The sequence below is a fragment of the Varanus komodoensis genome, unplaced genomic scaffold (genome assembly GCF_004798865.1).
Source record: "Varanus komodoensis strain SLA01 unplaced genomic scaffold, ASM479886v1 scaffold37, whole genome shotgun sequence".
Lineage (NCBI taxonomy): Eukaryota > Metazoa > Chordata > Lepidosauria > Squamata > Varanidae > Varanus > Varanus komodoensis.
In genome coordinates this window covers 7,442,733-7,455,830 of record NW_025335889.1, presented here as the reverse complement: position 1 = coordinate 7,455,830, position 13,098 = coordinate 7,442,733, and the positions used below count along the sequence as shown (strand labels likewise).

Sequence of the window (13,098 nt, the reverse complement as noted above, 5' to 3'; positions counted from 1 at the left end):
ATTAAAACCATCGATATTAAATTGAAAGTGTATTACGTAAAGGTTGAGCCGTAGATTTGTTCAGTAGTGTATCTAGTTGAATTTAATTACTGCCCCACTCGCCCTGGAGATTTTGAATTTCCAGTTCAAAATCTCGCTGTACAAAATATACTTCGGGCTGCAGCAGAGCTCACTGGGCTGCACATAACGATATCAAACTCTGTATAGCTGCATTGTGCTCTTGCCTCAAGAAAAGCGCCGAATAAAAACTCCGGATCAGCCTAGGAAGCGAGTAGCTGTGCCGTCGTGTGTGTCTCAAAATATGTATCACCCTGTGGCGGTCAGTCCGGGGAACGGAACGTTCGGCCGGCAAGCCTTGTTTCCAGTCGGAAAGGAACAAGAACGCGCAGGGCGAGCGGCGTGCTTCTCGCCGGGCGATGGAGGCGAGCGGCGGGGTGTTCCCGTTCCGAGACGTCCGCTGGGACCCGGATCCCGTGCTGGAAGCCAGCCCGGCCGTCCGCGTGCCGACTCCCGCTCCCTTGGTGCTGGACAATGGCTCGTTTCAGCTGCGGCTGGGCTGGGCCTGCCCCGACCCCTCGGTGCCCGGCGAGCCACTGCTCCGTTTCCGCTCCCTGGTGGCGCGGAGCCGAGGAGCCCGCGGCGGGGCTGGGCCCGAGATGCAGGTGGGCAACGACCTGGGCAGCCCCGAGCCCCTCCGCTGGCTGCTGCGCTCGCCCTTCGACCGCAACGTGCCTGTCCAGATGGAACTGCAGGAGCTGCTCTTCGACCACGGCCTCCAGCGCCTGGGAATCTCCTCGGAGGTAAAGCGGCGGAATGCACCGAGGAACGCTTGGGATGCAGGTCCAGTTGATGAATGAGCGCTTCTGTAGTCGAGGATGTCGAACTTTTATCATCCACGGGGCCACATTCAATTTCGGAGACGCTAGGAGTAGGAGAGAGGAAGTGCATTCCAGGAGTGCGGGGCCAAAGGCAAAACGGGTGAACTAAAATATACAAAAATATTTTAGCTGGAGAAATAAATTATATCACTAAACAGAAAAAAGGCCTACAACTCCCAGCATGCCCGTGCTGGCTGAAGCATGCTGGGAGTTGGAGGCCTTTCCTGGTCAAATATGCCCAGGATTGCACTTACTGTCCATAACTAAGCCTTCAGAGTGGCATTTCGATACTTTACAGTGCAAATGAAGGGGAACTGTGTAAAAGCTGGGAAATCAGTGGTTGCAAGAAAGGGAAAGGAACAAGGGAAAGGGATGTAATCTGGGGAAGCCAGATTTGGTCTCTGAGGCTAAAGATTGACAACTCTGGTGTAGTCCATTTCAACACACTTCCTAAATAATCTGGTAACAAACCTGGAAGGTAGGCTGGTATAACTATGTCCATTTTGCTAAAGGGATGAAGTTGGGAGATTTGTTGTTTTCCTAAGTCCTAGCACTAGAGTTGAGATTTGAGCCAGAGGTTTCCTGACTAGTAGCTCAGTCCCATTATGGTACCTTTATTCATGCTTATGGGGAATTAAACCCTAGAATATTCAAAGAGACTTGATCTTTATTAAGTGTGTTAAGAATCCACAGTTAGAATATAGAACCAGAGAGTTAGTTTAGAACTATGGTTATTCTTCAAGAATAATCATGTATCAAAGAATAATCAAAAGGACAGAAATATCTGAGTCCATTTTTAGATGATAAACTGCACTTTGAGTAGATAGGGAAAGCAAGATTGTGGCGGCAAGTTTTGCCCCTAAATTGCACATTTATGTATGTGCAAGGTCCAAACAGAGCCTACTTTCCTACATACATAAAACACATTGTGTGTAAGGACCTTTCTTCATATTTAGGAGCCTTCTCCCTTCAGTTTCCAGTTTGTTTACTGAAAAGAAACTTGGGAATCAATTCAGGAAATTCAGTTCTCATTCTTTTCTGTTACACTGAAGATTCACAGTAAATGTTCTCAAATGAGCAGGGTTGTTAAAGAAACTTCTGACATGGAACTCTGATATCAGTCAGATTTGTTACAGGCAAGTAGTTGGGACAGAGTCTTAGAAATGAAGAATCCATTGTAAGTGTAAACAGATTGAGTATGAGTTGTATTTCAGTGCATGTTCTACTATATCTGCATGACCCCCAAATATGTAAGATTGATCAGAAACAGCACCTCAGCCACTAAAATTGACATTGCATTTTCAGAATAGCTTCATGATTATGGTGTGCTAGTGCTTTGACACAGCCAGAGTGTTACTGAAGGCAAGAATATGGCAAATGTTACAGTTCTTATATTCTCATGAGCTAACAGAGTTGTAAGAGCTACATTAATTTTTGTGTGTGTCTATGTCATTGTATAGCTCTACAAAATATTTCAGTCTAGACACCTGTTTGACCAAAAACTAGATTTCCTCTAACCCATGGTTGTTTGCGCTTCCTGAACTCTATTATAGGGCTGTGTTGACCATCCAATTGTGACAACAGAAGCTGTCTGTAACCCTCTCTATTCAAGACAAATGATGTCAGAGCTCCTATTTGAATGCTACCAAGTACCAAAGGTTTCTTATGGTGTCGACAGTTTGTACAGCTTCTATCACAACAAAAAGCAGAGCTGGTCTTGCAGTGGTCTCATATTATCCTCTGGATATCAATGTACACACATTTTGCCAGTCCTTGATGGCAGGTGAGTTGTGTGTTGATTATGAGAGTATATATGAAGTATAATGATGTAAAATATGTACAGTTTGGCTTTTGGCCTAGGTTTGAAACAAGCTACCTTCATTGATGATTTAGGCTGAGTAATTCCTTGGAGAATGACTTACAGTGGGAAATAAACAAGGAGAGTACAATCCTGTTGTTTCCTGGACTTCTTAGTGGCTTTTAATACAATGGACAATCTCTTTAGGAAGGGGCTTGCGGACACAGCGTTGCTGTTTGGTCTTGTTTGGTACGTGAGGTCTAGATGGTGGTGCCAGGAACTTCTGCCTCTTAACTAATGGCTTTTTGGATGCCTTAAAGTTCCATATTGCTCCCCATACCTTCTCACATTTAAGTGTGAATATATAGCATATCCAGAGGTTTGGGGTGATGTGTTATCAACACACAAATGCTATTTACCTTTCCTCTCCTCCTCCCAGTCCCATGTAAATGGAAACCCTGCAGGCAGTTTTTGGTAGATAAGGCAAATAAACTGAAGCATAATCCAGACAAGACAGAAGTGGAATATTCAATGTACATGTTTCATTAGTCTAGCTTCTTAATGTTTGTTGTATTTTCTTTTTTTATTATATAGAAAAGATGAAGATCTTTGGGTATTACCTCTTAGTGAGAGCAGAAATATATACCTGAAATATGCAGGTCCATACATTCAAAATTTTTGTGTGGAGATGGTTTGGGCATTTGTTTTAAAGCTGATCAGAATCTAAATAAAAAACCTAGTTGAGATGTCTAGTAAAATACCCCAATAGATTATTCTTTCCTGTGTTATGTACTGCCTCACATCACCTTTATTCCTCTGGGTTGCCAGGTTGGATGCTAGAAATTGTAAACGTATAAATCTTGGGGGATGTCAGGCTGCTCTGTACCTTCAGCGTCTTCTGCAGCTAAAATACCCTGGGCATTTTGCTGCTATCACTCTCAGCCGTGTGGAGGAAATACTTCATGAGCACAGCTATGTTGCAGAAGATTATATAGAAGGTAAGCATTGCTTTCAGTGGCTGTCCTGCAGCTTTAATTCAAGTTTCAGGTGTTGCTTGCACCTGGAAAATTGTATTATTGTCCTTTTTAAAACTTTTGAACAGAGATGCGCAAATGGAGATCTCCTGAATATTATGAGAACAATGTGCATAAAATGCAACTGCCTTTTTCAAATAAGCTCCTGGGGAGCACCCTAACATCTGAGGAAAAACAAGAGAGGCGGCAGCAGCAGCTTCGACGGCTACAGGAGCTTAATGCTCGCCGGCGAGAAGAAAAGCTTCAGCTTGACCAGGAGAGATTAGACAGGCTGCTTTATGTTCAGGTAACCTGTGTACTGTTTGAGAGGTGATTTTGGGGAAGCTGAAAAAAAGAGGAGTGTATATTCTGCGCAAAGGCCAAATCCTGTTCTCAGAAAAATTTTAATATCACAGAATCACTCGTCCATCCTTTGAAATAATTATACGGATCATGTGATCATTATCAAATAATGGCAAATTTCTTAATCATTCTATACAGCAAATGGAATTTTCTGCAGTATTCTCCTTGAGAACTAATAGGAAGCATGCTGCAAAAGCTAACAACTGTGTGCATTCACTGCTGATGAGGAAAAAATCTGCTTTTATGTGTGCAGGAACTGCTAGAAGATGGCCAGATGGATCAGTTTCACAAAGCTTTGGTGGAACTGAACATGGACTCTGCAGAGGAACTTCAGTCCTACATCCATAAACTGAGTTTGGCCGTTGAGCAAACCAAACAGAAAATCTTACAGGCAGAAGTTAGTGTTGAAGTGGATGTTGTGGATAGCAAGCCAGAGGTACCACAGGGGGCTTACACTTCTTCTATTAATGTATACACAAAAACATTCCTGGTTTTAAAACTAAGTTTTAAACTCTTAAACTTAGTTGCTGCTGCCCCTACTTTGTGTTTTTCTTGCTGTTTATCATGATTACTTTCTCTAACAGTGAACTAAGAAGCTGGGGTTACCAAGAAACTTAGGGGAATCCCAAGCTTTACAGAAGGGAAACCCAGCATTTGCAGAAGTGAAACAAAACTTTAGGAAAAACCCTTCCCAATCTACAGCATCTAGAAACCACTGGATATTATTTTTGCCAATCAGAAAAGTTGATTACAGAAGCAGTGAAAGAAATCTTGTAGTACAAGAGAATGAGTAAGGAAGGAGGTGGTGAAGATAAAAGAGCAGCTGTTTTCAGGTTCATGATGAGATAAAAGGAGGGAGGAACTGCAAGCAATTTCTAGTGTCATATGAGAAACAGTGGAACAGAAGTTTTTGAGTGTATGAAAGCACATTGCAGAATCATTTTCAAATAATCCTGGAAGTACCCTGCATTCAGTGGATTCAGCTGACAGATAATGTTAGGTAAGAGCCATGCAAACCAAGAGTCCATCCACCATTCTGTTCACAGAGTGGGCAAGCAACTGCCTATGGGGATCCCATAAACATGACATGAGTGTGACAACACCCTCCTGCCCAGGTTCTCCAGCAATAGGCCTACTGCATCTGATAGTGGAGGTAGTATACAGCCACGAGGACTAGTTGCCATCAATAGCCTCCTCCAGGAATTGTCCAATCCCTGTTTAGAGCCAGCTAAATTAGTAACCATCACTACTTGTGGAAGTGATTTCCATAGTTTAAGTTTGCGCTGTATGGAGAAGCATTTCATTTCATCTGTCCTGAATCTTCCCTTCCCCCTTCCTGGTGCAATCACATGTATCGCCTTCTATGTCCTCTGTCCAGCTATACCCCTTTCTCCCAGTTCCCAGAATATGCTGCATTCTCCAATCTAATCTAGAAAAGGTTGAGATTTATATATCAGTGCAATGTTCAGATCTAAAATCCTGGAATTTTTGAAGACATATTGAAATTTGGATTTTAAATGGACAGGAGTAAAGGTAGAAAGCAGCCTGGGACCAAAGAGGACATATGGTCACCCTACATCTTCAAGGAATAAAAAGTTATTCTCACCATTCAGCATATGATGAGCTTAGTGCAGTGAAAGTCTTCCTTACTGCTTTGCATGGGAAAGCACTTACCTCTAATTAGAGATATGAACTTTCTCCTGTTTACTTGTGAATAGACACGAGCCATATTTTCAGCTCAGTTTCGCTTGTGGCTCCATCCACTACTGGAAAATGCCTCCCTCCCAAGAGCTTCTTCAAAACGAAAACCACCTCTCAGGGTTTCCCACCCTGATCAAGAGTAACTAGTATAATAGAACATTAATGTTAGCATTATGGGGATAATGATAGAAAAAGAGAATGGAACATGTCCATAAAAATAGGCATATGTAGCAGTTTGGGAGTAGCTATGAAATTACATGCCTCATTCTAAGCCTATGATTTTCATAGTAGCAAAACTGCATTTTTCATACTGACTACCTTTATTTTCATAAGATTTATCTTAAATTTGTATGAGTTTTGCAATAGGGGGAAGAACGGTTAGGAAAGGAGAACTATGAACTGAAATACGCTTCTATCCTTTAAGAAAGTTTTGTTTGAGGATGCATTTTTACTTACATGCAGAGAAGTCTCTAATCTTTAACCTTATGTAAGCTTTTTCAAGGTTGTGTAAACCTTATTTAATATTTGCTAATTTTAAAAATAGCATATTTGGTTTACCGCTGGCAAAGTACTTTCTTGGCATAACATTCCCAAACCCAATTCCCCAGCACTCGAGCTCTAAGTAAAGTAGCCTACCTTAGGTTTGAAACCTCACTTAGTAAATACCTTAGAGAGTAAGCCATAGAGTCATGCCTGTTTCCTCAATTTAGCAGCCTGGTCCTTGTGGCCCATTGGAGGCATACTAGCCACTTTCACTAAATATTACTGCCTGAACCTAGGAATTTTCCAAAAATCCCATGCCATTTATTTATCCAGCAAACATTTATTTTTCAGGATCAGATCAACAGGGTACAGAATGAAATGTCTGATCTGTTGATCATTCTGAAAATATACTGAGCTTGAGGTGTCATCAAGAACTAGGTTAACCTGGTGTGGAATGATCACAACTTTGAGCAATGATTTTTGAGTGGACAAACCTGACAGGACAAAAAAGTAACTAGAATTGTATGAATGCAGAATTGCCAGCGTTTCACTCAGAAGTTCTCATAGTAGGGCATAAGCCAGGGAAAAAGAACCTCTGTTAGCCCAAGGGGAGGATTCCATTTTGGAAGTATCCATGGGCATTTTATTCCAGTGTTATGTGAAATTAAAGACAAAAGCAGTGGGTGGGCCAAAAGTAAAAGGGATAACATGAAAAATGTCAACCTATTTTATCTTAATCCTCCTGCAAATAACAAGCCTTGGAAAAATGCATTTCAATCAAACCTGCTGGAAAGCAGGAAAACCACCAAAATAAGTGGTCAGCTGAAATGAGAAGGGGCTGGGGGGTGGCCATCTGGGGACCCCATTCTGGCTGGATTGGGATCCTAAGATGGAGGTTCTGTACTGCTAGCATGAACTGTAATTATTCTGGCAGGACTTTAAGAATATTTGTCTCTTTTTAAAACTGAAAACTGCATAAATAGTACAACCAACAGGAAAGGCTCATGTATGCTGGTCACAGCAGGTTTTAAACATTGGCACATTCCCTAATAGCTTCTGTGGCTTTCCTGTTTACTGGATTAATCTGTGGTCTTTCTTTTCCAAGGTGCCTGACTTGGATCCACTGGGCAGTGAACAATCCATGGAAGATGTGGAAAGTATGAATGAATTTGAGCCTTTATTTGCTGAAGAGCAACCTGAAGTTGAAAAGCCAGTTACAACAGTGCAGGTTTGTCTTTAGATAACACATGCTCTCAGTTCCACAAATATGTCTATACAGGCTAGCTTCTGAAATCAGAGAATGGACTTGCTCAGAGACCTTTTGAGAAGAGTCCATTCTAGATTTCCAATGGCCATGCTGGCTGTAGTCAAAAGGTGGTTAGGTTTAGTCCTTGATGGAAATTTCCTTCCCTTTAAAATAATAATAGTGCCTTGAATTGCAGGGTTGAAAAAATGGAGGCAATACATTAGGCTGGACTCCTTAAATAATTTTGATCACACCCTAAGACTACAATCCTATGCACCTTTGGGAGCAAATTATGTTGAATTCTGTCATTTATATCGGAGTAAATATGCCTAGGATCACACTGCAAAAAGTAATGTGTGGACCATTCAGTAATATAAGAATCACATCCTTGGAGCATAATTGTCCCTACTGTATGCCTGACAGTGGCCTGCCAGATGTTTCAAGACCACAGTGGAGAACAGCCTGGATGCAGCCCCCCAAGCATCCCTGAGTGGTCCATGGCCACCTCCTCAGCTTTATCACTGTACATAGTAGTCCAGCTTTTTAAAAGCTTCCATTGTTATCAGTGGAAACTTTTTGAAAGTATAATTGCAGTGGCTTGCACAACAGTTTTCAGCTGGAGGGAAGGGGTAACCCTTCCCCCTCCCCTCCATGCTGCAGTCTTCCACAAACAAAAATCACCTGCATGGAAAATTTGGCTTGAAAAGCAAAACCCAATGAAAGCACTAGGAGGCTGTTCTAAGTCTAATTGTGACGTGTAGGCTGCAGTGAGTTTTCCTCATCTATGGAAAGTATTTGCTCATACCTTTGTATGTATTAGTGTGGGTGGCCTTCCTACTTTTTGCATGCTGCTGGCATGCAGTCCCTTGAAGATTAGCCAGGAAGGAATAGCTCAGTTTACCTCTCACACAGCAGTTGCCAAGGAGCAAGCTACCTCCTGCAAGCTTTCCCCTTTGTTCATCCCCAGCATTTCTTGGGTTGAACAACCCATGGTATGCAGATCAGGTCAATATTTATTTTATTTATTAATTTAGAAAGCTTCTATGCCGCCCCATTCGCCGAAGCCTCGGGGCGGCTCACAACAATAAATAACATAATAACAATATAAAAACAATATAATTGGAGATGTCCTGGCCGAAGATGTAAAATCAGTAAATTATATTAACAATTAAAATGACGTTTAAATAAAAAGGCTTTAACATATTTGGCTTTGAACGTTAATGATATTCCTCACTCCCACTCTACGTGCTGATAACCAGAGCATGCAGGTAATTGACTTCTGCCATACTTGCTTCTCATATCAGGTATATAGTGGGCTTCTTCCTCCATACATACAAATTCTGTTTAGTCATTGCAACTGAAGCATCAATGTTTGGAAGGTCTGAGGGTAGGGCAGAGTGGGAGAGAGATTACAGAAGTATCTGCTGTTATCTTGACCATATGATGCAAATTATATGGCAAATATAATCTAGACTAATCATTAAGCACACGTATTTTCCAGATACTATGCACTGGCCCTGCTTACAAGCTTAGAATCTGATAGGTATGGTACAAAAGGAACATGGACTGAGGAGAGATGTCAAGAAGCAAATTCAGGCGCTAAATTCATAGGTATACAAATGTTTAATGACCAGGCAAAAGGAGAAGAGAAGACAAATGACAGTGAAGCACAGCCAAGCCAACAGAATGGACCATGATAACTCACTTCTCTCTTGACTACAGCTAGCTGTAACGGCTACTAAGAGAATGTATTGAAAATATGAACTCTCTCTTTGGATGGAGACAAAGAATACAAATTTTGGGGATGGCATAGCTTGATGCATATACACTACATGTTCTCTTCAAAATCTCAAGTGTAAATTAGTGTTCTAAAGAGTAGCAGTACTCTTAAAGCAGAGCCTTTTTGACTCTTGATGTTTTTACAGCCTGTGTTTAATCTGGCAGAATATCACCAGCTCTTCCTTGGCACAGAGAGAATTCGAGTTCCTGAAATTATATTCCAGCCATCCTTGATTGGAGAAGAGCAGGCTGGGTTAGCAGAAACCATGCAATTTGTGCTGGACAGGTTAGTTTACAAGACTGCTGAACTAATTGAATGAATGAAGGTACTGAGCAATTAAATGAATGTACTTAGCAACAGACTGTCAGTATTCAGACAATATTTGCTTGTATTTTTTAAATTCTTCCATAGAACCCGAATAATTAGGTTTTTTTAGCACACACAGTAGCTACATTCAGGCAAAATGCTAAACCATGGCTTAGTGCTACATACAGGGACTGCAGTGAGCCTCAGGTTTGTCTGTGTTCAAATAGTGTAGGAGTATGGAACTGTTTAATCCCCAGTGCTTCCCAGGACACTCCCCAGGGGCTGGATGATCTCACAGGGTGGCCTCTACCCCCCTGATATCATCAGTTTTTTCCAGCCAAGCCCAGGCTTTGAACTAAGTAGGCCTAGTGGTTCAGATGAGAACTCTAAGGGTTCCTCCTTCCCTGACATAGCACTGAGCATTTTTAATATTGCATTCAAATGTAGGTGGTACATTATGTAAAATAAGAGCATTTTCCCTTTAGGACAAGTTTATGCAAGTTTCTCAGCCAAATCTGGTATGTGCTAAGGGTTGAACAGACATACCCTTCCCTTCTCAGAGTTACAAATACAAACCCAGCTTGTAGTGATATAGCATTTTAAACCCTTCCTTCCTTCCTGCTGAGATCTTCGGGATAGTTGGGTGTGTGTGTGTGTGTGTGTGTGTGTGTGTGAGTGAAGGTAAAAGCTGCTTCTAGTCTCCAATATTCACCACCAAAATTTCTGACTCTTCCCCAGTACTAGGAGTAGATAAACAAGTTGGGGACACCAGGGAAAATGGGTGGGGTCATGTCTGCTTTGGACTTGTATGTATGAGGTTATCATGTTACCTTTGCTATATAACAGCAAATCTCAAGAATTTGTTTGCCAGTAGATGAAGGGCTTAAGATGATGCTCAAAGTAGTATTTTTTTCTTTTCTTTAGGTATCCTAAAGAACAGCAGGAAAAGCTTGTCCAGAATGTCTTCCTTACTGGTGGAAATATGATGTATCTTGGAATGAAATCCAGAATCCAGAAGGAACTGCTGGAAATGAGGCCATTCCAGTCATCATTTCAGGTGTAGTATTAGCTTTAGCAACACAATGCCTGCACATGATAGCTAAAGATTCTGCATGTTAGTGTCAACAGGACTTCAGTTATCAAGTGTGAAACTACTAAGTGGCATTTGATTTTAAATACCATCTGAATGCTTATAGATAACAAGCAGTATTCAATGCTGCTGCACTTACAAAATAGATGTAGCAGTAACATAAGTGACTTCTAGTACTAAACCAAATGTGAAAGTTGGCATGATGCTTTTTCCTGGAAAATACATTGTACCAGCTTCTGCTGTTGATGTTATGTTAGAGGTAGCTTATATTAGTGCTACATCTGTTGTGTTGTAAGTTTAACAGCAACTTTGGATACTTCCCATTGGGTTGGTTCAGATATGACAGTAAAATAGATTTTAGCATTATGAAAATAAACCTGATCTCTCCACAAGCTTCTGCACCCTCTCCTCCCATGAAGTGGCTAAGAGGTGGGGTTCAGAAATGTTCACTTTGAAGCCATCCAACAAGGATTGGTGTTAACTATGGCTTGTTTCTGCAAACTGTAGTTCAGGCAAAATGGTAAAATGTGGTTGTATGAAAAGAAGAGTATTCCAATCTTGCAGCCAAAGGGGAGGCAGAGACCAATGCACCCAAACTTCACTGTGCTTGATCCTTGTACCACTAAATCATGATCCAAAATGGCCACAGAGTTACAAAAAAGTTTGTAAGAACCATGGCAGCATAAAGAGCTAAATAAAGAAGATACCAAAAGATATCCATGTATTGAAACAGTCATGTTCAGAAATGATATGCTATTACTTAAACTTGCTGAGGAAAAATAGAGCACGTGGGTTTCCTGGAAGCATATGGCTGATCCATTGTGAGTAGCAGGATGCTGGACTAGACAACCCTTGTGTTTAATGCAGCAAGGCCTTCCTATTCTTGGCAGTAGAACAACAAATAGAGGACAGATCCTTGTTCTTTTGTTTTTAAACACATCCCATTTTAAACATATCCCATCCTTTATCACCCCCTCAAAGCAGTTAACAAATAAAAAGCTATAAAGTTCCAAGTATACAAAGCTATGATTTAGGACATTTAAACAGCCAAGCAGCAATAATAATCATCAAGCCAGGAAATGCTTCAGAAAATAAAACTATTTTAGTCAGCATCTAAAATATCAGAGTTGGCACAAAGTGAATCTGGAAAGGTACCCCATAGGTGGTAACCTGCTGTTTACAAGGCCTTAACTCTGGTTGCCACCTCACTTGAATTCAGGAGACTGGAGCACAGCCACAGGCAATTTTCTATATGGAAAGACCATTCTTTGGATGGCTGCACCATGTGCCTTTGTTGATGTGTCAGTATTCTGATTCTGTGACATCCACTTTCACTAAGTGGCCCCCTCTGTTGTCTTGCTGCATGTAGGTGCATCTTGCCTCCAATCCTGTTCTAGATGCCTGGTATGGAGCTCGGGAGTGGGCCTTGGAGTACATGAACTGTGAAGAAGGCTGGATTACTAGAAAAGATTATGAGGAAAAAGGTGGTGAATACCTTAAGGAACACTGCACTTCCAATGTGTATGTACCCATTCGTCTCCCAAAACAGACTCCACGGACAGCTGAGACTCCAGCGTCCAGTAAAGCAGTGGGGAATGCCCCAACCAATATCTCTGAGCAGGCATAATATTCAGATCTGTGAGCATTTGTAACTGCAAAATACATGTGATCTGTGTGAAAGGTACTGCTTTCTGAAGCTGCAAAGCAGCTACACTCTGCAGAATTGGGTATGAACTGAAGCCCAGCATTGTTGGAGGTAGCATATTTGGTGTCTCAGTCAGGGTATATAAAACATTTTAAGAAGCAGCTGACTTTTTATCTAATTCCTACAATGATGGATGTTGAGTGTACTATATCTAGTGTAGTATATCTGTGGTTACCATGGAAAGATTATAGATGCTACATCAATTCTCGGTGTAAAAAGAAGCAAACTAATATTTCAGAGAAAATACTTATTTGCTTCATTGAGGCTTAACATGCGTTTTATATTATTTTGTAAAGGTTGTTAGCACTGTAAATAAAGAATCTTGGATAATTTTTTCGTGATTCATTTGTTCCTAAGCAGTTTGTTCCTAAGCGCACTAGAGCAGCAATTTCCAGGGAGTGGGGTCTTCATTTGAGCCTGTTGTTATAGCAGAAATAATAGTCTTTTGCCACCTTTAAGACAACCAGGTTTATTGTAGTGTAAGTTTTTGTAGACAAGATCCTGTTTTATCACATGCACCAGTAGTCCAGAAGAGGGAGCCTTTACCCCATGGAAAATGTTAGAAGACTAGTTTTTCAGTGCAATTAGAATTTCAAATTGCTCCCCTCTCCCAGCACTCCACTCCAAATTCTCAACTCTTGAATTGATTTTTTAGCTGGTCAGGAGCATTATCTCTGTTTCATAGCGAAGGATCACTGCTCAGACCATAATTACAAAAATTGTATTGCAGTGCAG

General features: G+C 41.3%; 1 protein-coding gene across 1 annotated transcript; it reads left to right on the top strand.

Annotated features, from left to right (window-relative positions):
• The first annotated feature begins 301 nt into the window (after positions 1–301).
• Positions 302–12,693, top strand: ACTR5 (actin related protein 5). The gene is given in 10 exon segments (XM_044440226.1): positions 302–400; positions 402–800; positions 2,432–2,661; positions 3,505–3,674; positions 3,779–3,996; positions 4,306–4,488; positions 7,342–7,464; positions 9,408–9,547; positions 10,493–10,625; positions 12,028–12,693. Coding segments are annotated over 10 exon segments (1,953 nt in total). The 3' UTR covers positions 12,286–12,693.
• The last annotated feature ends 405 nt before the right edge of the window (positions 12,694–13,098 follow it).